This window comes from Lampetra planeri, chromosome 54 (assembly GCF_965212315.1).
Source record: "Lampetra planeri chromosome 54, kcLamPlan1.2.h2, whole genome shotgun sequence".
Lineage (NCBI taxonomy): Eukaryota > Metazoa > Chordata > Hyperoartia > Petromyzontiformes > Petromyzontidae > Lampetra > Lampetra planeri.
The window spans coordinates 73,977-100,498 of NC_136160.1; the positions used below are offsets into that span (position 1 = coordinate 73,977).

At 44.0% G+C, this 26,522-nt stretch overlaps 1 protein-coding gene across 3 annotated transcripts in view; it reads left to right on the forward strand.

Annotated features, from left to right (window-relative positions):
- The window catches only part of DGAT1 (diacylglycerol O-acyltransferase 1), a 43,251-nt gene extending 17,622 nt beyond the window's left edge, over window positions 1-25,629 (forward strand). For all 3 annotated transcript variants that reach the window (XM_078617623.1, XM_078617624.1, XM_078617625.1), the window contains 13 exons: window positions 321-373; window positions 6,850-6,955; window positions 9,670-9,804; window positions 10,413-10,490; window positions 12,634-12,737; window positions 13,206-13,244; window positions 14,458-14,499; window positions 14,988-15,032; window positions 15,690-15,802; window positions 16,494-16,559; window positions 18,317-18,404; window positions 19,142-19,204; window positions 19,381-25,629. In XM_078617623.1, the coding sequence (XP_078473749.1) occupies window positions 321-373; window positions 6,850-6,955; window positions 9,670-9,804; window positions 10,413-10,490; window positions 12,634-12,737; window positions 13,206-13,244; window positions 14,458-14,499; window positions 14,988-15,032; window positions 15,690-15,802; window positions 16,494-16,559; window positions 18,317-18,404; window positions 19,142-19,204; window positions 19,381-19,530 (1,082 nt within the window). In that variant the 3' untranslated portion in view covers window positions 19,531-25,629. The remainder of the gene's footprint in view (window positions 1-320; window positions 374-6,849; window positions 6,956-9,669; window positions 9,805-10,412; window positions 10,491-12,633; window positions 12,738-13,205; window positions 13,245-14,457; window positions 14,500-14,987; window positions 15,033-15,689; window positions 15,803-16,493; window positions 16,560-18,316; window positions 18,405-19,141; window positions 19,205-19,380) is intronic.
- Window positions 25,630-26,522: the final 893 nt, after the last annotated feature.

Here is a 26,522-nt window from a genome sequence, read left to right on the forward strand (position 1 = left end):
GTTGCGTGTTATCCGAACTGCATAAATCATTGTAAGTTTTTTAATTTGGACTATGGCATCGACACACAATGGCCATCTCTTTTCAAATCACATCAGAGGATCGTTAGCATACACTTTGAAGCAGACGACACCTGTTATGCGATTATACGCCCGCGGTAGTATCCAGGGCGGCCTGCCAGATTCAAATGTGAACCTCTGTAACATGCAGCAAACGCGCACTCTTTAGGCCATGTCACAGCCCCAAATTCCCATGCTTGACTTCGCCACATGTCTGCTCATCAGAGAGCTTGCTAAATCGGGTCTGTTTTGTGTCTTTGCAGTGTCTAATCTGTTCATTATGGCCGGTTTCTTCATCGAGAAGCTTCTTGCATCGGTACGTGCAGCTTTAGTTGGGAAATCACTGGCAGGTTTGTGTTTTGAGTGCTATTTAATATTGTTCATAATCAACGATTTTTGGGTTTAGATCGCGTTATTTATAAATGTGTCGTAACCCTCCACCACCCGACACGGCCAATCAGTAAAAAAGTGTCACGTTGACAAAAGACAAATAGTTCACTGCTTTAGCCCACCGGTGTGTTGAAGCGTGAAACCACAACATTTACAATTTGAGTACGACGTTTCGCTGGTAATTGCATCCAGCATCATCGGGCAATTCGCCAGAATGGTGAGGCTCTGCTGTGTCTCCCGTTCTTATATAGAGCAGCAGCAGGGTGACGTCATCATTAACTCATTAACTCATCAGGTGCAAAGATTTGAGGGGGGGGTTATTGTAATTATATACTTGATTAGTAATAAGGCTATTGTTACGATGCGAGTTGTCGATTAGTAATCATTTGGAATGTGTTCTATTGTGATTATGCTACATTAATAATCAGTTAGTGCTTGTTTCCCTTATAAGGAATTGTAATGCATCTTATTTAATAATACGCTTCCAGGCCGCACTAAGCCTGTAGCTGTCTGAGTGATTAAAATTATTTCTGTTTCTCTCAATCTCAATGGATTCTCTAATTAGTCTTTGCCAGTTGTAACTAGTTTTACACAACACTTCAACGTTGTCAAAATCAATTGAGTGTCCCTGTTGGCAAGCATGTTCTGCCACTGCCGACAGTTGTGTTTGCGATAGTTTAATATTTCTCTGGTGTTCTTTTAGTCTTACACTAACGTTACGCCCTGTCTGTCCAATATAGCATCTGCCACATACACTGTATTTGTTTAGTTACATATTTTGCTAATTTATATGTGGCAGAGCCAATTGTACTGACTATGGGTCGTAAAGGGATGCCGATTTTATGGATCTTTGGTAGCCCATACAGTCTAGGTGGTTTGGAAGCCCTTGGCTTAATTAGGAATTGCTCATTTTTTGGGATTAATGAATTTGCAATGATTGCAGTAGTCTTACGTTCCAGAGTATTAGTTGGATCTCGTTTAATTTTAATGTAGGTACTTTCCTCTAATAAATCTTTAATTTTATTATCATAATCGGCTCGTGACATCACTTCAGTTCACCATGGAAATGGAGGTGAATAACACACTCCCGTTCCTGGATATTTTACTTGGGCATGGCCTAAATGGTAAAATAACACACAGCGTTTACAGAAAGCAAACGCACACTGATGCCTATCTGAATGCAGATTCGCATCATCACCCAGCTCAGAAATCCTCTCTTATCAAGACGCTCATACATCGGGCTAAAACAGTGTCAGATGATGAAAGTCTAGTGAGAGAGATTAAACATGTTAAAGAAGCACTAAGACAGAATGGCTACAATAATGCTCAAATTAACAGAGCACTAAATGCCAAATCACGATCGCAAAGCAACACTGCTGAAAGCGATCAGATTATTAAAACAATAAAAATACCATTTATCTCAGGAGTAACTGACAAATTAGCCCGTGTTTTGCAAAAGCAAAACATTACAGTAAGATTTGGTACAGTACACAAAATTCAACAACTAGTAACGTGCACTAAAGGCGAATTACCTAAATTATCAACAGAAGGTGTATATCGGATTAATTGTGTATGTGGCAGATGCTATATTGGACAGACAGGGCGTAACGTTAGTGTAAGACTAAAAGAACACCAGAGAAATATTAAACTATCGCAAACACAACTGTCGGCAGTGGCAGAACATGCTTGCCAACAGGGACACTCAATTGATTTTGACAACGTTGAAGTGTTGTGTAAAACTAGTTACTACTGGCAAAGACTAATTAGAGAATCCATTGAGATTGAGAGAAACAGAAATAACTTTAATCGCTCAGACAGCTACAGGCTTAGTGCGGCCTGGAAGCGTATTATTAAATAAGATGCATTACAATTCCTTATAAGGGAAACAAGCACTAACTGATTATTAATGTAGCATAATCACAATAGAACACATTTCAAATGACTACTAATCTACAACTCGCATCGTAACAATAGCCTTATTACTAATCAAGTATATAATTACAATAACCCCCCCTCAAATCTTTGCACCTGATGAGTTAATGAGTTAATGATGACGTCACCCTGCTGCTGCTCTATATAAGAACGGGAGACACAGCAGAGCTTCACCATTCTGGCGAATTGCCCGATGATGCTGGATGCAATTACCAGCGAAACGTCGTACTCAAATTGTAAATGTTGTGGTTTCACGCTTCAACACACCGGTGGGCTAAAGCAGTGAACTATTTGTCTTTTGTCAACGTGACACTTTTTTACTGATTGGCCGTGTCGGGTGGTGGAGGGTTACCACACATTTATTAATAACGCGATCTAAACCCAAAAATCGTTGATTATGAACAATATTGGTCGCGAAAGCCTACGTGTTAAACTGACTAACCTCTATGGGGAGGATACTTTTCTTAAAACCAGAAAATTGGAGAAGCTCCGCATTAAGCGGATGAAATTGATATCTTCATTGGCGTTCCTCAAAAGGTGCAGAGATTCGAAGGTAATACCAAACGCAGTTAAAATAACACATCACATAAAGTATTCTAAAGCTAACAAAATACTACACAAAGCTAGCGAATTATTATTAATAGAGAGAATACAACACAACAGGAGTGAATTATCCAGCATTTCTGAATCGCTAAAGCATTTACATTTAAATATAAGCAATAGTGTGTCCATGCATGATTGGAATATAATCGATACTATAACACAACAATCGGCTGATAATGTGTTTAATCTAACAAATGCTAACCAAATTAACAAATTTTCTGACTTTACAATAAACAAATCCGTATTAAAAACGAACAATTTAAAAACAAAACCGTAATGAACTTGACTAACACTGATTTAACCACTGACATGATTTCTGTCCTTTCTAAAGGCCTTAACTTTGCCGTTACCCCACGCACAATTCCAGTGGATGAGATAATTGCTGAGGTAGAATCAGCAGTAAGACTCCTTCCACATAATGAGGCAGAGATGACTAGACACGAGGTTGCCAAAATAATTGAGAATAGTAAAGTACCGAAAGTAAATATTAGCTCGAACGAGGCAAAAGCCTTAAGAGAGCTTCATCTAAATAAAGATATTCAAATCCTAGCAGCTGATAAGGGCCGCACTACTGTAGTGATGTCACGAGCCGATTATGATAATAAAATTAAAGATTTATTAGAGGAAAGTACCTACATTAAAATTAAACGAGATCCAACTAATACTCTGGAACGTAAGACTACTGCAATCATTGCAAATTCATTAATCCCAAAAAATGAGCAATTCCTAATTAAGCCAAGGGCTTCAAAACCACCTAGACTGTATGGGCTACCAAAGATCCATAAAATCGGCATCCCTTTACGACCCATAGTCAGTACAATTGGCTCTGCCACATATAAATTAGCAAAATATGTAACTAAAAAAATACAGCCCTACATCGGTAGGACATCATCATTCATAAGAAATTCAGAACATCTTGTGAATATGATCAAAGATATTAAACTTAACCCTAATGATATTTTGGTGAGTTTTGATGTGATTTCACTATTCACTAAGGTTCCAGTGAGCGAGTCGCTTAAATTACTTGATACACTGGTAAAGAATACAGATTTACCAAAAGATATTCCGAAACTCGCTGACCATTGTTTAAATAACACTTACTTCTTATGGAGAGGCGAATTCTTTAAACAAAGGGAGGGAGCAGCAATGGGCTCTCCTTTATCTCCTGCTATAGCAAATTTGTACATGGAAAACTTTGAAACCAGAGCACTTGCCTCGAGCACATTAAAACCATCCTTTTGGTTTAGATATGTGGATGACACTTTGGTTGTCTGGCCACATGGTAAAGATACACTTAACGATTTTCTAAATCATCTCAATGCACAAAACCCGGCCATTCAGTTCACCATGGAAATGGAGGTGAATAACACACTCCCGTTCCTGGATATTTTACTTGGGCATGGCCTAAATGGTAAAATAACACACAGCGTTTACAGAAAGCAAACGCACACTGATGCCTATCTGAATGCAGATTCGCATCATCACCCAGCTCAGAAATCCTCTCTTATCAAGATGCTCATACATCGGGCTAAAACAGTGTCAGATGATGAAAGTCTAGTGAGAGAGATTAAACATGTTAAAGAAGCACTAAGACAGAATGGCTACAATAATGCTCAAATTAACAGAGCACTAAATGCCAAATCACGATCGCAAAGCAACACTGCTGAAAGCGATCAGATTATTAAAACAATAAAAATACCATTTATCTCAGGAGTAACTGACAAATTAGCCCGTGTTTTGCAAAAGCAAAACATTACAGTAAGATTTGGTACAGTACACAAAATTCAACAACTAGTAACGTGCACTAAAGACGAATTACCTAAATTATCAACAGAAGGTGTATATCGGATTAATTGTGTATGTGGCAGATGCTATATTGGACAGACAGGGCGTAACGTTAGTGTAAGACTAAAAGAACACCAGAGAAATATTAAACTATCGCAAACACAACTGTCGGCAGTGGCAGAACATGCTTGCCAACAGGGACACTCAATTGATTTTGACAACGTTGAAGTGTTGTGTAAAACTAGTTACTACTGGCAAAGACTAATTAGAGAATCCATTGAGATTGAGAGAAACAGAAATAACTTTAATCGCTCAGACAGCTACAGGCTTAGTGCGGCCTGGAAGCGTATTATTAAATAAGATGCATTACAATTCCTTATAAGGGAAACAAGCACTAACTGATTATTAATGTAGCATAATCACAATAGAACACATTCCAAATGATTACTAATCTACAACTCGCATCGTAACAATAGCCTTATTACTAATCAAGTATATAATTACAATAACCCCCCCTCAAATCTTTGCACCTGATGAGTTAATGAGTTAATGATGACGTCACACTGCTGCTGCTCTATATAAGAACGGGAGACACAGCAGAGCCTCACCATTCTGGCGAATTGCCCGATGATGCTGGATGCAATTACCAGCGAAACGTCGTACTCAAATTGTAAATGTTGTGGTTTCACGCTTCAACACACCGGTGGGCTAAAGCAGTGAACTATTTGTCTTTTGTCAACGTGACACTTTTTTACTGATTGGCCGTGTCGGGTGGTGGAGGGTTACGACACATTTATAAATAACGCGATCTAAACCCAAAACTCGTTGATTATGAACAATATTGGTCGCGAAAGCCTACGTCTTAAACTGATTTAATATTGTACTTGGTTACCCAGGAAAGCCTCCATGAGTCTCAAGACTCTTTTTAAGGAGGGCCCTGCCATGTTTTCGCAGTAGGGGACGATGGTGCTTATGTGTGCAGTCCCAACTGAGTAATTTGCAAGGAATTGCAAATTACTGTTTAAGCTATTTTGTTTTTAAACTGGAGACCCTGGAGGAAACCCATGCAGAACAGGGGGAGAAACATACAAACTCCACACAAAAAGGCACGCGAGTCGGGAATCGAACCTTGAGGACCTCTTGTTGTGAGGCACGAGCGTTACTACTCCGTTCTCACCCTGCCACTTTAGTGTGCTTTGCATGAACACTTTCTCTCACTCTCCGCGTTGGCGCATGTGCAACGTGAGAAAACTATCTAAATTACGTTCATTAATAACTTTGGTAGCAGACCCACATGTGAGTTTTGTTTAGTGGTGTTAAGGCCCGTGTTACACAAGAAACACGGATGCAGTGACACTCCTCTCGTCTGCTATAACGCCACGGGCACTTGTCATGTAAAATCCAAGCTACAGATTAGAAGAACCTTACACCCTGTTATCCACGATTACAGCTCCTCTCATCCACCACTGTTACTCGTGATGAGTGTGGTTAATAGGTTAGCATTGCACGGGGTCCTAGATCGTGAATGTTATCCACAAGCTGAGGTCCGGTGTAGCCATGCTGTGTACTGTACTACAGTATAGCGATGTAGCATACAGTGCTGCCGTGTAGTGTACTGCATTTCAGTGTAGTGGTGTCGTGCATGGTACTGCAGTGTGGTGGTGTAGCCTATTGCAGTGTAGTGTAAAGTAGTGTCATAAATACATCCTTGGTATCATCTTCATTTGCACCATCACCATCCATTGAACAACATTACATTGAGGTTTGACTGTATTACGTAGCCTCGGGGCCATATACTTTGTCACAACTCTGCTCCGGCTTGGCTCTGAGAGTCAGCTCATAGCCACGCTTCACTTGGGCCAGCTCTGACCATGGTCTTAGCCACATTCAATTCAGGATTTGAATGAGTTGAGCCTCAGCCAAGCCACGGCTGAACCATTTGTGCATCTTTGAAAGCAACCAAGCGGCTGATGCCTGAGCTTGACCTGCGTTCGAGTCAGAGCCAAGACTTGAATACCGCCCTCAATGTTCACGCTGCTCTGTGCAGGTGGAAGAAGCTACTGTGTGTGTCTCTGCCTGCAGGGAATTCTGGGAGAGCGGCCGGGCCAATGGCTGCACTGGCTGAACCTGCTAACAGAGCTAACGCTGCCTGTGGTCGTCACGCTCCTCGTCTCGTCTATGAATCCCAGTACGTGCTCGCATCCAAACACACAAATTAACAGACCCCCTGTGTAGCCCACACAGGCTTGGGGCAGGTGCTGTTTGCGAGCACCTATGAATGCTGGTATAGCGAGCGAGGAGGAGGGTAGCCAACATTGCAATGCTTATGTTTACACACCATGTCGGGTACTAATTTAAGGCCCAGTTGACCTAGGGGAGGCCCAGGACCGGTTCCAGTTTAGGTATTTGTCACCAATGTTGCTTGTGGAGGAATTTAACTGACGTCCTGGGATTCGTAGCACAGTGAGCTAACCATAAACCTACTGCTCCCCACAAATGCATACGGGGACACGCACACACGCATCGGGATATCCACACACATACACAAGGGGACACATGGAGACGCGCACACACGCAGTGATGCGTGCGCACACACGAGGACACATACACACAGGGACATGCATACAAACCTTCATCACCAAATTTTACCTCAGCCAAGAAATACATTTTATACAAATCAGAAGAGATGGTTTATTATTTTCAACTGACCAGAATGTGGGACGTCATTATTGCTGTTATTCTGAACGTTGCGTGGCTACATTTTTGACTGACTTACAGATCAGCACACCGGCTCCAAGAGTGGCCCCATTGGGAATTCCTTTGCTTTTTTCTTTCTTCGTCTTTAAGAACTGGAGATGGCAAATAGTTGTTTTTTAAAGTTGAATTATTTTAACTTGAATATAAATTGGTGAACCAATGCATCTTTCCATCCCTAGCAACATGCGTCAGAGCACATAGCCCAAGCCCCCTCGGCTCAGTCGTGTTACACACTCACTTTTCACACCACCCAACCTCGCCTCTGCGCACACATCCGCTTAGCAGTTTGTAAAATAAACTCTCGAGCTCACTCTTGTGGCTTTGACAGCACTTGCTGCATAGTTATTGCATATAAAGTATGTTCAAGGTCAGTTCGAGAGGTTTCTTCATTGTTAAAATAAATCAATGGAGCTAGGCAGGACCCATCTCCATTGGGGACCCTGACACTGTGGTGGAAACTCCGTATTGCCATGATGGGGGCCAGTGTATTCATAGTAAACAGATGTGGGAACTATTGAGATCACATGAAGATGCTGCATTTTGCAAATCAAACTGCTGAGGTTGTGAAGTGGATCCATGTGAAGTAGAGCACCGATGGGTTCTGCTATTTCAGGGAATCATGTGTAAACACGTTAATAGCTCAAAACTACCGTAAAGCCACCTGGACTTTGTCCAGAGCATTTACGCAAGAGCACTCTTCATTGATCTTTAGTCAATGTTTTGCTTGTCATTTATCCATTTACTCAACATATAAATAAAGTAAACTTTACAACTGGCAATCTAAGAGCAGAAAATCATACTTTCATCGTTAAAGACATGCTCTGGGGTCACGAGGATTGACGACATCGTTAGCACATGTTTGGGTCTGTTCACTACGTTTATTATCATATTGCGGTATTTTGTTTTTTTTGCGTAAACATCGCAGCTTGACGATAATTAATGCAGTGTCTTACGTGGTCATGTGGAACCATTTAAAAAACAAGTGACTTTTGTTCTGATGTAATGCTTCGAATTTGCAAAAATAATTGTCAACCTCTGTATTCATCGTTAACCATGATCAGCCGCTGCTGTGATGAGGGCAGGGCGAAGTTGTCTTCGTTCCCCATAATCTAGCAAAGCAACATTCTACATAACGCCTGCAATGGGCTCATCTCATTGCGTCACCATCTGAGCACGGTAGCTACCCCGTCGTTCTTGCCAGATTTGGCAATAGACGCTGACTCTACTTGAACAAATAGCTATAGTGAAATGTTTTTTTCCTGATTAATCTTGTTTTTATCTGTATGCATGTATGTATGTTGAACTTCATTCGCATCGTGCGTAGCCAAATGTGCTAATTGGAAAGCTGCCGCTTTCATAAGTGTTTTCAGTGTTCATTTCTGTAATGTCCCGGATATGAACAGTAACATCACATGGCATTCATCATCACTTTGAAACAACCAAATCCCACCTCTTGCTCTGAACAGAAACTCAGATCTCACCGTCAGCTGACCTCACACACATTCAATATTCCCAGCTCACAGCCTCTTTCACGCTCTCCGGTTGAAAGTGGAGTTTGTGTTTTCACCAGAGGTAGAATCTGTGTTTCAGACTGCGATGATCTTGAGATCTCTGTAGCACTGGTATTCGCTTACCAGACTCCGCCTTGGACTGGCCCACTACCTTAGATCTGTTCCTGACTTCTGGCCTGACTCCACACACCGTTGATGTTACTTCACCAGTTGGCACGTCTGACCTCCGTTAATTACCGTAAAATACTTCTGCCCCCTTGTATATGAAAGTGACCGAGATGTTGTGGCATTTCAAAAGTGCTTATTGGAATGAAGGTCTGCAATGTAATACTCCACGCTCTATCTCCTTGACAGACGTCCACCACAATGTTAGAACATCATTTTTTTGTCAACACATCTTCACAGTCTATCTAAACATAGAGGGGGCGACTCGCTCCAGGCCGAGTGTTGAGTATGATTTGATGGCAGCCGAGTGTGTATTTTGGCAGTAATCTAAGGCTGCGTGTTGACACGTGATGTTCAGAAGTAATGGTTCTGTCAAAAGTGGGAGCTCTGCAATGTCGGTTCTTCACATTACAGTTAGTATGCAATTGATCACATCTGGTGGATTGGTCAAACCCCCTGTTGCTCGCAGTCTGCTCCGCCATCATGCTGTTCGTCTACACGGTGCTCTTCCTAAAGCTCTACTCGTACGCCGACGTCAACCGCTGGTGCCGCGAGCAGCGTGGCAAACCTGGCGCAGGGCGCCGCATCGCGCGTTCCCTCTCCAGTACGCACGCTCTCCGCCACGCCGACACCCTCGCCCTCACTCCTACTGACACGACGCTTGTTTACCCAAAACGTCGCTGAGTCTCAAGATTATTTTACAGGAGGGTCCTGTTTTTTGCAACTTTAACGTGTAATCCCATGTGAGTAATTTGCATGCAGTTTCTCAGCATTTGGCCAATACCAGTTACACTTCATGTTTCTTCACCTATGGGAGGAAACCCGAGAACCTGGAGGAAACCCACGCAGAACAAGGGGATGTTATTTATGTGTACAGTATAGGATTAATGTTAACCATTTACATTTTTCCTCTAAATTGGGTCGTACATGGGGACATATGCCCAGTATCTACATTTGCGATTTATATTTTGTCGGAGATTTTCAAGAGCCTAACCCTCGCGTATGTCCAGGTCTTACCGTACGGTGAAATCACCTGCTAGTTACTCCATTTGGGATCTCACATAGAAACGTCGACTACCAAAACTAGACAGGATCTTGCTGAAATAGTGTATTGAGACTAAGTGTGGGTGACATTTGGAAAATTAAACGTAATCACGGTAATCACAATAACACCCGGTGTCCCGTTGTACCATGGTGTTTGTGCCCCCGCAGCATCCTCAGTTGGCAAGGTGAACGGAGAAGCCAAACAGGTGGCAGTCGTGCATTACCCTGACAACCTGAACTATAGAGGTGAGGCTTCACACACAGCTGGCATCACAGCACTACCCATGAATACACATCCACAGCGTAGCTAACACATAGCATAGCTAATACTACATCGCTAATACAAACCATATAGCCAACACACAGCGTAGCTAACACCGTATAGCTAATACTACATCGCTAATACAAACCATATAGCCAATACACAACGTAGCTAACACATAGCGTAGCTAATACTACATCGCTAACACGTAGCGTAGCTAACACACAGCGTAGCTAACACATAGCATAGCTAATACACACTATATAGCTCAGAATCTGAATCTTAATTTCATACTGGAGTAATCCGATGAGCTATGAAGCTCTTTTTCACAAATGTCCAGTCGCTCAACTCTACGGGCAGTCCTCGACTTACAAATGGGTCTCGTTCCCAAGACCCGTTCGTAAATCGACTGGTTCGTATCTCAGAATTCACTAATGTACCGTATTTACTTGTATTTAATTGTACATACGGTTAGTGTTATAAAATGTGTCGCAGTTCAACAAAAAAGGGAAACATTGTTAAACTCGTAAGAATAAATATTGTACATTGGCATGTAATACTTAAAAAAATACTGTATCTCCATATATATAAAAGGCTATTAAAATACTTATTTTCGTTTTGGGGGGGAGGGGGAGCTCATTAATGCATATATTTTTTGCACGGCAAGTGAGCTGTGACGTCAAATCTGTCACGTGACCCGCGCATGTGGAAGCGTAACGCGTTGTAGTGGAGTGGTTAGCGTGCTGCGCTACGAACCCAGCGACCCGAGTTCGATTCCTGCTTACGGCCACCACCGGTGACGATTATTTTAACCGGTCCTGGGCCTCCCCTAGGTCCACTCGGCCTCAAACGAGTAACTGGTGTGGTGTGTGAACATCGCCACTGGGGAGACAAAGGCGGCCGGGCATTGTGAATCCAAGTCCCGGGCGAAGCCGGGTAGTAAAGCTAGTAGTAAATAAAACTAAATAAAGTAACATGAAAAGAAAAATGAATCTGTTTTATTATCTCTTATCTTGAGTCCTGATGCTGGCTTGCTTGTTGGAAGAGGTGTAATGAGTCCCCACGACTGTGCCCACACAACAACAATCGCCATTCACCACTAAGTGGCGGTGACGTCACCACGGCGCTTGTGCCAGGCTATGTGCACATTGAGGCCATGTGAAGTGTCGAACGCCCGCTGGCAGGAGGTCACAGGGCAGACCCAGGTGCCGCGGGTCGACGAACTGAGATGACTGGCCGATGCACCACTTTTGCCGCCTACTGTACACACACAGTGGCACATGCTCACTTTCGCGCACACAAAGACAAAGAGCCTCCAAATAGCCTTTAACAGACTGTAGGAGCAAGTGCTGTTGGCGAGCACGTATTCAGGTTGGCATGGCACACGAGGGGGTGGGTGGCCAGCACCACACCTAGCCGCCTTTGTCTCCCTCGTGGCAATGTTTACACGCCGCACTAGGTACTCATTTGAGGCTTAGTCGACCTAGGGGAGGCCCAGGACCGATTCAGATAGTTATCACTGCTATTGACCATGCAGGAGAATTGAATCTGGGTTGCTGGGTTCGGAGCGCAGCGTACTAACCACTACACAATCACAAATGCACACACACGGGGGCACGCGCACTAGCGCACACACACATGTGCGCACATACACTCACACGTGTGTGCACACTCACTCCCAGCGGGATTCTGGGACTTATTACATCTCGCGGAGGATCGCTCCACCGAACAAAATAGTTCTGTGGTTCGATTGACAAGTTGGATGGTTAAAAAAATTATATCTTATGGAGGTTCATTTTAAGTTTGGATGTTTGTAAGTTAGAGACTGTGTATAGCTAACACCATATAGCGATCACACATACAGCTAATACACACTCTATAGCTAACTCACCATCTATGTAATACACTGTATAGAATATACACCGTTTAACTAATACACACTACAGCTAATACATCCTATGGCTAATACATCCTATAGCTAATACACAGTGACAGCTAATACACACCGTGTGACTAATACACACCGTGTGACTAATACACACCGTGTGACTAATACACACCGTGTGACTAATACACACCGTGTGCTTACCGTGTGTCGCGTACCCTATGTTCTCTTGTTGCTTGCAGACCTCTACTACTTTGTATTTGCACCGACGCTCTGCTACGAGCTCAACTTCCCTCGCACGTCGCGTATTCGCAAGCGCTTTCTGCTGCGCAGGATATTTGAGATGGTGAGGGCAGAGCAGCACTGCGCGCGCTCACTCATGGCAGCAGCAGCAATTTTGTCATGCATCATTATTATGACTATACTTGTTTACCCAGGAGAGGCGAATGTTTCTTCCTTGTTCATCAGTCTCTCTGAGGTTTCTGATCCACGTGTTCCTCGTTTTGTCTCTCGGTCTACTTCCCAGCCTGCATCTGTCCGTGCTTCTTTGCACTTTTCAGCTCTTGTTCCGGTGCCTTTGTCGGTGTCCGTGTTTCTGATCCATACGTCATAGCTGGGCTCTGGTTGAAAATGTTCTTCTGGGGCATTGATGTCTTGTTCACTATCAAATGCTGAAGACCACTGCTGTTGTTAATACGAATAATAAAGATGGGCATTAAATGCAGAAAATAAAAATTAACTCGCATATGCTGTTTGCACAAATGTATACTCTTTACACATTGGGTGGTAATTATGTGTATGTTCTGATCCACAGCTGTTTCTCATGCAGCTCATGCTGGGATTCATCCAACAGGTATAATCTGTGGTTAACCTGGGTGGTAGTGATGACACTCATGCCTCACTGCAATATGGATACGATACGGAAACACACAGACCTGAATATATTCACACAGACGTGGAGACACACAGAGACACAAAGACATGGAGACACAAATACACAGACCCGCAGATACCTACAAGCACAGACATGGTTATGCTCACACACAGACACCGATACACAAATGCAGAGGCACAGACACAGGGAGACATATACACGAATACAGTCACAAACACGGAGGTGCACGGAGACATATAGAGATACACGGAGGCACAAACACGGAGACACTCAAGCAGTTGAGAAAATTCTTGTCACTGTTTTTGGCAGAGCTATTGATTTTCTTGTTTTCAATATGACATCAGCATGAGCAAGGCATCGTAATTCACTCTTGGCTACAACTCATACCCATCCACCGGCCTGCCTGCCCACCCACTGAGTTTGTGGTTCGGCGTGGCCTCGATGGAGAAGCACTGCCCTAGATCGACTTATTACCTTGTGTTTATTTTTGTAAACAGCTGAACATTTACAAAAATAACAGATTGTATCTTACGAAAGCAATAAACTAACCCAAGTGTAAGGGATGTCAGGGGAGGGATTCCCACCAAAAGGAGGGGAGTGGGACGGTGACAGTGGAAGGGGGAGGAACAGGCGAGGATATATGAGAGAGAAGGGGCGGGAAAAGGGGAGAATTGGCAGGAACCGGATCGAGAAGGCTGGGGACGAGTGTAGACTGGGGGGAGCAATAAAAGACGAACCCCCTGCAACCTTGTGTCGGCTCTTCGTTACACAAGCAATGCATTACATCTAACGATCCAGGCTGAGCAGTGGCAAGCCCGGCCCGACGCCGGGTCTGGTCTCTGATAAGAATGGATGTGCATGATGAGCCTCCTTCCCTTGCCATACCCTCCATGTAAAGTCCCTCACCGCCACTGCCCTTGCCCCCCACACAGCACCGTCGTCCTGTATAAACACGAGAACGTGCTTGCAATAGCGGCAGACACATATGCCCACACGTACAAAGCCATCACAATATAGGTGACCTCATGCAAAGTACAGAAATATCTCTGTGATGTTAACGTTTTTTCCCGTGTGCCCTAAAGTCGTCATGTAACCTCTGACCTATTCTCTCCCTCCTCGTGTCTTCTGTCACCCTGCCCTCGTCATGCTTGTCCTGTGACCTTTGACCCAGTGGATCGTTCCAAGTATTCGCAACTCGATGAAGCCACTCATCGTAAGTTTTTCCTTGCAGGGCTACACACAGCGCTCTGTACATCAGTCTGCGCTGCATCTTAATACTGTGGGTAAATTAATTGTAAACATTCTACGACGTGCCGTCTGCTTCACAGTGGACATTCAAGGTCCCCTGACGTCCTTCTAAATGAGGAAGCAGTTGTGTACGAGCGGCATGGCCCATTTTCATCAATTTGGAAATTTACCCAATTGGGATGGCACATAGCAATCATTACCCCCTACTCGCAGCAGGCTTGTAGCCCAGGTGCTGAGTCCTCAGGGATAGCTGCCACTGGCAGTGCCCTTGCAAATGCTTTGAGATGAGATGCAGTGCTGGTTGTTCAGCACATGTGAAAAGCCCCGAAATGCCAAGCAGAGAGGAAGGCTGCATTACAAACGGCTCCCGATGGTTCTCTTCACTGCAGCACCTTCGCAGCCTCGCCCAATCAGCACTATGATGATGACGACGACTATGATTGTTCTCTGCAGGAGATGGACGTGTCACGTGTAGTGGAACGGCTGCTTAAACTTGCCGTAAGTTCTTCATCACTTCCTTCTGGAGTGTTTTTATGACCACTGAACGCACTATATATTCAACGCGCATGTTTTGGCCACCAATTTGATTAATTAGGGCCTGTAATGTTCTTCAGCTCACCGGTGAGATAAAACAATAGCGACTGGCATGGTAATTGCACGTAATTTATTTGGCTGTGTCAGGTCGTGGAGGGCTCCGAATAACACAGATTTGGTGAGACCATATGGCCTCAACCAAAAATTATATTCTGAATGCATAAATATGACCTGTTTATCATTGTCTGGGCTTGGATTATTTTGTTGACAAGTTAGATACATTTTACTGAATAATAACACAGAGTAGTGTCTTAGGAAATTACATTTTTATCGTTTGCAACTTAATTTAATAATCATATTAGTACATTTGCATTATTCACATGAGTACATTTGCAAATAAATAGCAAAACTCTACTGCAGTCACAATCAGTAAATGATATAGTGCATTTTCTATTTTTAAAAGTTCTCTGTAGTCATCAGTCACCTTTGCAGAGTAGAATTTCATGTTTGTGCACACTGAGCCAGATAAAGAAGGCCGTTAATCGTGGTTAATCAGATGACTTGCATCTGCCAGGTTTTGTGCCGTTTTATACCACCTCGTTAACTGCTGCCTCCCACCAGGTCCCAAATCACCTCATCTGGCTCATCTTCTTCTACTGGTTCTTCCACTCCTGCTTGAACTTGCTGGCGGAGATCATGAAGTTTGGCGACCGAGAGTTTTACCGCGATTGGTGGTGATGAACGACTTTTTTCTGAAATGTCCTCTAAAAAAAACTTTCCTCTCCAACCGTTTGTGAGGAGGGTGGCATTCACAAGATGGGGGTCTTTTGTGTCTGTGCATTTGGTCTACGATGGTTAAACCGGATTTGTTGCAAGTAACCAAATTAAAACAAATTGTGACAACCCGGTTAATATCGGTTTTCCACACATATCAATGTCTATAGACATACAATTAACAGGTTTATCTCCAACTGAAAAACGAGGGCAAATGTACTAATTGTGACTTGGGCCTATGCTGGGCGGTTTGGATGTGAGCGCCTGCCATTGGTGCATTCGTCACTGACATCCCATTGGAAATGGTGATCGCTTTTTTTTATTTTACTATAGGTAATAGTGCAAGATTTTATGGTTAACACACCCACAGCAATAACGAGGGTGGCTTGCTGGGTTCGAATCTCGTACCTCTGCAACAAACGGCGAACGCGCTTCCACAATGATAATTATACTTATATAGCGCTTTTCATGAAGGATCTCAAAGCACTGTACAGGACACAAGAGCAGCAGTCAGCATGAAAAAAATATACATTTAAAAACTAATTTACTAAAATAACTAAAAATGTAATAAGTGGAAGCTTGAGCCTAAAAATTGCTGTGACATTCAGTCGGGCAGCCTCACTGGAGTGTGCGTGCGTGCGAGTTCTGCAGGAATGCGCAGACTGTCACCTACTTCTGGGCCAACTGGAACATTCCGGTGCACAAGTGGTGTGTCCGGTGCGTTGGTTCCCCGAATCACCTGTCAGGGAATTGAGCATTGCTTTAATTATATCCGCAGGGGAACCCCCCAATAGTATTATTACTTGATTGTTTGTTTAGGCCACGTAAATATCTACTAAAATCTTTGTATCGTTAAGACCCTCCACCCAACACAGACAAATACTCTTCTTAGGTTTTTTCGGTAAAGTCACGTAGGTAAAACATCAAAATGAATGAAAATAAAATAAAATCAAAAATCACGACGTTTCGGAGGCAACACAAGTCTCCGTCATCAGGTGGGACCGTCACAGCCAGATTAGCTGCATCAAGTGAGGCAATGATTCAAGATGTAATCCCTTAAAAGCGAGTTGAGGGGGGGAGGAGAGGGAGGGGGGAGCTCATCAGACTATGGTAACCAATGAATGGAACGTATCGGGAGGGAGGGGGGGCGAGGCCAAAAGGGTGGGCGACGGCGTGCAAGCGATTGTGCGCAAGCGGCTAATTACTGCACACGCCAACACAATGGAGCGATTATGCGCAAGCGGCCAACTGCCGCACACGCCAACACAATGGGCAGAGAGGGGGAGGGAAGCTCTAATACACATGATAGACAAAAGAACGAAAATGCCCATGTTAATACCAATGCTGGCTGAACAATGAAGAGAGTACTGTTAAAAAATAACTGGGGATGTTAACACTCGGTAAAGTAAAGTAAAATAGTGCCTGTCAGATAAGATGGTCCAAAAAATTGTAATTAAGTCTTTTTTTGCGTGGTTGATAACATCTTTCCAATGATTACTAAGTTTGTACCCATCATCACGGTTGAAATTATGTCTGTGTTTGTATATTTGTATGGCTTCGTGTACAATTTTTTGGACCATCTTATCTGACAGGCACTATTTTACTTTACTTTACCGAGTGTTAACATCCCCAGTTATTTTTTAACAGTACTCTCTTCATTGTTCAGCCAGCATTGGTATTAACATGGGCATTTTCGTTCTTTTGTCTATCATGTGTATTAGAGCTTCCCTCCCCCTCTCTGCCCATTGTGTTGGCGTGTGCGGCAGTTGGCCGCTTGCGCATAATCGCTCCATTGTGTTGGCGTGTGCAGTAATTAGCCGCTTGCGCACAATCGCTTGCACGCCGTCGCCCACCCTTTTGGCCTCGCCCCCCCTCCCTCCCGATACGTTCCATTCATTGGCTACCATAGTCTGATGAGCTCCCCCCTCCCTCTCCTCCCCCCTCAACTCGCTTTTAAGGGATTACATCTTGAATCATTGCCTCACTTGATGCAGCTAATCTGGCTGTGACGGTCCCACCTGATGACGGAGACTTGTGTTGCCTCCGAAACGTCGTGATTTTTTATTTTATTTTATTTTCATTAATTTTGATGTTTTACCTACGTGACTTTACCGAAAAAACCTAAGAAGATGATTCCTTGCAGTCACGAAAGCTTCAAATCTACAGACAAATACATTGCACGTGGTGTACAATTGTTATTGATTCGGCTCGCTCATTGTTGAGCTGAAGAACACATCTGGTTGTGAGGATTTCTCAACTTACTGGTGAGCGGAAACAATGATTTGCATGCGTTAAACGCTTGCACAACACGTGATGATTTGTTTAGCTATGTGGAGCGGTCGGAGGGTTCTTAACGACACAGATGTGGTCAGATGATTGTGGCCTCACCTGTGAAATCCGTTATGACGCAGTTGAATAACGTTTGAACACACGCGTGGTCGTGCTCATGTGTGTCCACATTGAATGTCACGCAGACACTTCTACAAGCCACTGCTCAAGAGGGGCTTTAACAAGATGCACGCGCAGCTGGGCGTCTTCCTCCTCTCCGCTTTCTTCCACGAGGTTTGTCTGCTCTCCAGTAACGCCACTGGACAAGTTCAGTGACATACGTTTGACACAGCTTTCTGTATAAATGTATGCCTACCATCAGGGGTGAATTATAAACATTTATTTAAAACATTTTAACCAGCAAAGCCTCTTGAGTTTCAAGCCTTTTCAGCGTGGTCCTACCAAATATGTCCAGTAGGGGGCGATGTTGCTGCAGTGTGTGATCTTAATTGAGTAATTTTCAAGTAATTTCTCAGCATCGGGATATTGGTGCAGTACCAGTTAGATTTTTCACCATTGGAGGACACCGGAGAACCAGCCGGAAACTCATTCAGAACAGGGGAAGAGCATACAAACTCCACGCAGAAACACGCCACAGACGAAATCGAACCCAGGAACTTCCTGCTGCGAGGCACAAATGTTCCCTAAACGTCCCTTTTACATTTTGATTTAAAGCTTTCGTGACTGCAGGGATTCATATTCTTGGTTCTTTTGGTAAAGTCACGTAGAAGGGAAATAATAAAATTATATAAATATAACATTTTCTTGCTGTGGTTTTAACACCTGATGATGATTGCTTGTGTTGCAGTCGAAACGTCGTGAGAATTTTTATTGTTTTATATTAATATTATTTTATTATTTCCCTTCTACGTGACTTTACCGAAAGAACCAAGAATATGAGTCCCTTTTACACTTCACTAGTTAGCTGTGGACTCGGATGGGAGTGCAGTGTGTGTTCTCTCCGATTCCAGTACCTGGTGAGCGTGCCGCTGAGAATGTTCCGGATCTGGGCGTTCATGGGCATGATGGCACAGGTGGGGTCATCGCAAGGTCATGCACATGACAAGGATTGTGAAAAAGATGAGAATTGTGTGTGTGCGTGGTGGATTGCTGACGTGTTTGATTGGTGTTGTGTGTGGTTGATTGGTGGTTTGTGTGGGGTGTACGGTAGATTGGTGGTGTGAGGTTGATTGTCGCTATGCGGTTGCAGGTCCCCTTGGCATGGTTTGTCGGCAGCTTTCTGAGCGGTAACTACGGAAACTCGGCCGTGTGGCTGAGCCTGATCCTCGGGCAGCCGGTGGCAGTGTTTATGTACGTGCACGACTACTACGTGCTCAACTTCAGGGACGCCGCGCAGTGAGGCGCCCCTTCTTCGCCATCCACAGCGCCTCCCGGCTCTGCACGGCCTCAACATTTTTCCATCTCGGATGCCGGCCGTGTGGTCAATCAGGCGGCATGTACCACCGAGCAGGGGCTTCGTGCTTCTCCAGGCCGTGAGGAAGTTTCTGCGGAGCGGGTGCCGAGGGCCCTGTGACGTTGCAGTACACTTCGAGCCGTGTCATCGCGCGTTTGGGAATTCGCCATTGTAGGGGCGGTGGTGATTGGGTGAGTCGCCCCGATTGGAATAGGTACCGATTAAGTAATTGAGATAGTAATTTGTTTCGTTCTCCGTCCTCTATCACCAAAACCAATAGCCGTGCAACGATGCCAATTAACCGATCCGGGAGTACTAATGAACGGCCTCCTCATTTGGGTTAATGGTATCGTGGGTCTGACTTATTGTTATATAGAACAAAGACAATTACAATAGACTTGATAATGGTGAACTTTTTATTTAATTGTGAAAGAGACTAACATCTGGAACTCACGTGGCTGAATGTGAAGGTGTCATTGTAATTGCTTGTGAATTGTAGACGGACGTATTAGTGGCGTTTTATTCTGTTTTAAACATCAAACACTGGTATTGGCTTCTGTTATAGATGTCCTGAGGACCACCAACATTTTAATTGCATATTCTTCGTTTTTTTGCATGTGTATTCTGACGTGGTTATGGTTTTATTTTATAGGCCACAGGCTTATTCATTTTCACATATTCGCTCTAATGCTTGTAAGCGTTGATTTTCTTTGCATTTGTTAATTTAACACCGATTAGCTTAATGGTTCCTGTTATAAAAAATAATGGCGGGGTGATGTTACTGTGTGTAATCCAAATGGAACAATTTGTAGGCAATTTTTCAACATTGGGATGTTTAGCTATGGGAGGAAACAGGAGTACACAAACCGCCAGTCAGGAATTGTATCGAGGCCCTTCAGTGGTTGATGGCATGACCTTTATATCAATGACACCAGAGAAATAGGGGATTAATTTGAGGGACGTATTGGCCAGATGATGCAGTATAATTTAATCTCATTTTGCTTGCCATGTGCCGTCACAAAGAGTTAAATGAGATTCTAGTACAAAATTCTGCCGGTCTAGGATAGATTAATAACCTCCATCCTGTTAACATAACACGATGTCTGGGGTATGTTATATTCCTTATTTACCCAGGAAAGCTACACCAAGTCCAAATATAATTTTACAGGAGGGTCTACTACATTGATTGCAATGTTCGGCCAATACCAGTGACATTGTGTGTTGTCTTTAGCCATGGGAAGAAACGAGAAGCTGGAGTAAAATCGTGTAGAACATGGGTACAGGATACAAAACCCACACAGCAAGGCACCCGAGCTGGGTATTAGACCCAGTTCCTTTATGCTATTAGGCGTGAGTGTTACCACTGTACCACCCTGCCTGATGTGCAATGTGACTTGGCATCACACAAAATGAGCCACACCACATTTTATGTCTGTGGATTTATTAAATTCCACCAGAGGTCTTTCTAAGGTGTATTTGTGCGGCTTAATATTGGTAATTTCTATGACATAATGCACATAACCCTGTAGAAGACACCGTTTAACTTCACGTGCGCACCATGCGTCATCGCTCTCATTACGTTACCCCCCCCCACCCCGTCAAATGCTACAACCCCAATTAATCATTACATTTCAAAGCAAAAAACACCCATGCAGTGTTACTGGCATTGGCCAAACACTCCAGCTCTGACAATACTGGCAAACTACTGAACACCACCCCCTACTGTGCAAAAACTTGGCAGGACCCTCCTCAAAAATAGTTTTGAGACTTGGTGACTTAGGCTTTCTGGGGTAAACAAGCATAGTCGTCCTCTTAATAATCACCACGTTCACGGTATAATCGCATGAGTTAACTGAAGGCAGACTGGACAACAGTCCACAAGCATTTGGTCAAGAAGAGAAGCATCTGTTTCTTAATTCTTAGTTGAGTGATTATTTTAAACACCTACTCAGCAGCTCTACGATCTCAATCCCATGAAACAATGCTTGTCACATTCTACAAATGGCCACGATGATTACGGATTGTATCTCTCAATGAAGTTGGATCCGCCAGCAGCAGCAATCATTCGACTGTGGCAAGCGTGACAGTTTCTCGAGCGTTTTTAATTGAGGCAAGTTTTGCATCTCATCTGTGTCCAGGTGTGGCGCTGTGTTTGATACAAAGCCCGTGCCAAATGGCATCACCGACCGCGTGCGACTCGCTAAGACGCGTACGGAATTAAATGCAGTGAAAGTGGCGATTTCCAAAATTGCTGCACCACGGTTTGCCATTGAAGTTGCTCTGTTTTGATACGGACACTGTTTGGAATGTGCCACCATGAGGTCGAAAGGCCTAAGAGTGGACAGTAAATGTCATTTCTTGAGATGTTTTAGCCATTACAGTTTGGTTGAGCGTCTCACCCTGTAACGTGGGAAAGGGATTTATTGATGTGGTAGCAGTGGAACCGATGTAATACGGGGCTCCACTATTAATGACTCGCTGAGATATTGGTGATGGTAAAACTATTTTTAACGGAATTATGGAATTGTACTGTAAGGGACTTTCATGTGTGCAGACGTTGCAATGTTTTACGAATGTGATGAACGCTGCTGAATTTATTTGTGTAATTGTTGTATTTGTTGCAACAGGAAATAGCACCAGGAATGCGGCCTTGTTTGTTAATTATTAATGTCTTCATTTGACTGTTAGAATTGCTTTGTGGGGTGAATATGCATGTGAGTAGTGCAGCGTTAGGGCCGCATTCACAGTCACGGCTTGGATCTGACTCGGCCTCAAATGCGGCCTCGGCTCAGGCTTGAGCTGCTTCGTTGCTTCCAAAGATGCATGAGTAGCTCAGCCGTGAATTGACTCAGGCTCAGCTCATGGAAATCCTGAGCGTGGCTGGGACCATGCTCAGAGCTGGCTCCGGTTTAGCACGGTGGCTTTGAGCCGGCTCAGTTGAACCAGAGTGGACCTTGAGCTGTGACCAAGAATATAGGCCTAAGAGTGGACGGTGAATGTGATTGCTTGAGATGTTTGGCCACCTAACCTGTGTGGACCAATAATATAGTTAAATCTGTATTTCTTGTATTTCCCAAGATGTTTTTTTGTTATTTGGATTGATGTTTCTCTGAAGTATATTAATTTTGAGGAGGTTCAAGTCATGGCCTGGACCCTAAATAATGTGTTGGTGGAAAGGCAGTTTGCACTGATAGTTTGTAGCAAAACCCAAATCAATGTCCACTTCAACTGGTTTTGTCATTTTTCTGTCAAGTTTGATAAATATGCTATTCTGCCACCGTGTGCATCAACCCATGAATGCCTCGCATTATAACGGCACATTGACAAAAACCCAGTGTTGTGGCTTTGAATGCACTGTTCAGTCTGGAGAGACGATAGGGTATGGTTACAAACTCTTGGTGCTCTAAGAAGTGGGCCATGCCTTTCGTATACATGATGCGCCTGAGTCCAACCATGCATCTGCTATAGGAAATATAAATATTGTTAGTTTATTCTGGTTGTTTTACCTAGGCAGCCTCACTAAGTGTCAATACTTTTTTTCAGAAGGGCCCTCTAGTTTTTTTGCAGTAACGGTCAATATTGTGCCTGTGTAACTCCAATTGAGTAATTTGGAGGAATATTTGTAGCATTGGGATGTTTGGCCAGTACCAGTTACTACATTCCATGCTTTTAGCTATGGGAAGAAAGTGGAGAACCCGGAGTAAACCAATGCCAAACAGGGGGAGAACATACAAACTCCACACAGCAAAGTTCCCGAGTCGGGAATCGAACCAAGGTCCCTCTTGTTGTGAGGCGAGAGTGTTACCGCTGCGCAACCCTGCCACATTAAACGTCCCAAATTTGTTGTTAAGAAAAAATAGTGAATCATTAAAATCATATGGATTGCCTGAATACATATTAACTTAGCCTTTCTTAAGCTTTGTTAAAAACCATTTTGTTTAAAAATACATTTTTGTTGGGGTTAGAGGAGCCGCCCTGTGGCTCGTGAAGCGGGGTGGGCGGTGTTGCCGCCGATCCTGGAAGGGCCCAGGGCCATCCCTGGGCCACCGAGCCCACTTGCCAGTCGACGTGGAAGGGCCACATGGGTTGTAGGTGTCTGTGTGCCCAGATAATTGTAGCTTCACTTTGTGGGTGGCGGGGTGGTGCAGTGGTAACACTCATGGGTTCCAGTCCCGAATCGGGCGCCTTTCTGCCAAGTTTGTATTCTCTCCCTCTGTTCTGTGTTTCCTACAGATGCACAATGTAATAAGTATCAGCCTAACATGCAAATGCTGAATATTTACTTCCAAATGACTCAATCGGGATTATGCCCAGCAGCAACATCGCCCCCTACTGTGTAAACTTGGCAGGACCCTCCTGAAAGTCTTGAGACTCGATGCTTTCATGGGTGAACAAGCATAGTCGTAATACTACTCATCGTTTTCTATTCAAACAACAAAGCATGTTATGGAATAATGTCCCTGTGGTGCCCACCAAGTAATAAGCAACATATCTGAAGCGTCCCTGCAAACTAAATGTGCATATTTGCACGTTTGTACTGGACAATTATTTTTATTTTGCATACCTACCAAAAGCTATCTCACATTTTATAAAATCACAGGCGTGGTTGCGTCGTCTTCGCAACTTTTTTCAGGTACTCTTGTCAACACGTCAACCGAGGTTGAAAGTGTTTTGTGTGTCAGCTATGTCCATTCGTACCGTGGGGACACTGACTATTGTAATAATAATACAACGTGAACAACCCTGTAAGAGTTTATGAAGTGGCTTCCTCTGCCATGTCCTCTGCCAGTGTCTCGAGCTTTGCTCTTGTGCAGACCACTTTGGGATGCTTTGCACTTTATCTGATTTGTTTTATTCATTAGGCCAGCTCCTCGCTGACATGTGGATTCAGGGTGAGTGACTTGCTGCGTAGCCGATGAAGAAAGATTGCCCTGAATCATCAAGATTTGCTTTTGTATAGTGCCCTCCTATACGCCGGGGCGCTTTATATCGCATCTCAGTCTAAAAGGGCACCCCCCCCCCCCACACTGTGGGCACATCTGAGGGACAATTGGAGGCATTACAATGGAGGCCATAAATATGGCTGCAGTCGTTTAGAACACAGCTTAAAGCAGCTTCACGTCACCAAAGGCAGCAGTTTGCAGTTTCCTGAAAAACTCAGTGAGCGGCTATGCCCTGGTGCCTGTGGGGCAAAAGCAGCGGCAGCCGAACAGCCCCACCATGGGCAACGCCCCTTTTGCTGATCCAGGCTGCATCATCAACCGTACAAATCTCACAACCTCCAAGGGGACATCTACATTAGCAGTGGGATGCAAAATAGGAATCCGTCAATGACAAGATGTGGCAACAAAAGCAGTTAATTTGCGGTGGAGGGGGGGGGCGAGGAAGTGTTTCCACCTCTGGACCACCGCATTGCATCTAGAACATCATAAAAACAAATTGTGACGCGCAGAGGCCAGCGGGAAGGCAATCAGAACCGGCGCCAAAGATTGCCCAAGCTCTGTGGCCCTATATTGGGATGTTTGACCAACTCCATGAATGTTTATACGAGTGGGAGGAAACACGAGAACCTGAAGAAACACCACACGTGCAAGGGGATAACACTCAATCTCAGTACGGATGGAAATTAATACACTTTCAGTTTGACGAGTGGGCGTGCGAGATCCACTGCCCCGAGTCGTTGCACTCCCGGCCACAGGCGGCACAGCCACCGGCACCCGGGTCGTCCGTGTCCCCACATCGAGCAGCCAGGGCGAAACGCGTGTGTCCTTATCAACGATCGCGGGCAGCTACTCGGGGGAAATTTGTCAATATGATAACTCTTCCTCATAGTGAGCTCATCTCAGGACTAACAACGAATGTAATTAAAAGTATGAGTGCATGAGACGCCACGCTGTTTATACGTTTTGTAATGGTCGTGCCATGCTCTGAAATGTGACCACTGAAGTTGCCGTCGCGCAATTCACACATTTGTTGGCGTCTGTTCAGTTTGCAAGGCACACGCACATTCAAAATATCTGTAAAATAAAATTAACGATTCGGGTGCCTTTCTGTGTGGAGTCTGTTCTACATGGTTTCCTCTGGTTTCCTCCCATAGCTAAATCTTACCAAAAATGTTATTTTTGTCTGTCTGGTTCCCCACCCAAGGATGCTCCTATTATGGGCCATTTTTACACAAAGTTTACAATATTAAAATACAGTCCAGTACATAAAAGCATACAAAAAACAAGAAACACAGTTATAATTAATAGAATAAATGAACATTGAACTTCACTCTTCACTTTACCTGTAGTAAGGAGAGTGGATGGCTTGAGTGGAAGGTGGTGAGGAGGAGTTGTCAATGTTGCTTGGAAGGGGAGTCCCCCTCCATAAACTAACCTTTTTAGGAGCCATTGTGTATGGATAAACACAAAAAAACACTCAAATAAATTAAATTAACGAAAAAGTTAACGGAACGATGTTTTGCAGGTCTGCATTGGGCGAGAGCTACGCGTAAACTGGACCATTCGCCTTTGTCTCGGTCGCCCTGGCTATGCGTCTCGGCCCAAACAGGTTCTTTGCAGTTTGTTTGACCTCCGAATTTTTGTTCGATGTCTGGGGCAAAAAATGGTCGAAAATTTTGCTCGATCACCGAATTGTTCGAGTTCTGAGGCGTTCGATCTCCGAGGTTCTACTGTACTCTTTTCTTGATTTGAAGCTTTCGTGACTGCAGGAATCCATACTCTTTGGTTTTTTCGGTAAAGTCACATAGGTTTAAAATACAAATAAAAATGATATCACAACGTTAAGATTGCAACACAGGCGGTCGTCCTCAGGCGGAAAAAATAACCCAGCAGTGGAACTGCTGAACCAGGAAGAACACAGCGAGAGAGCTGTTATAACAAGAGGTTATATATGTTGGCGAAGGGCAAGCAGGCGGAGTCTGAGCTGGAAAGGAA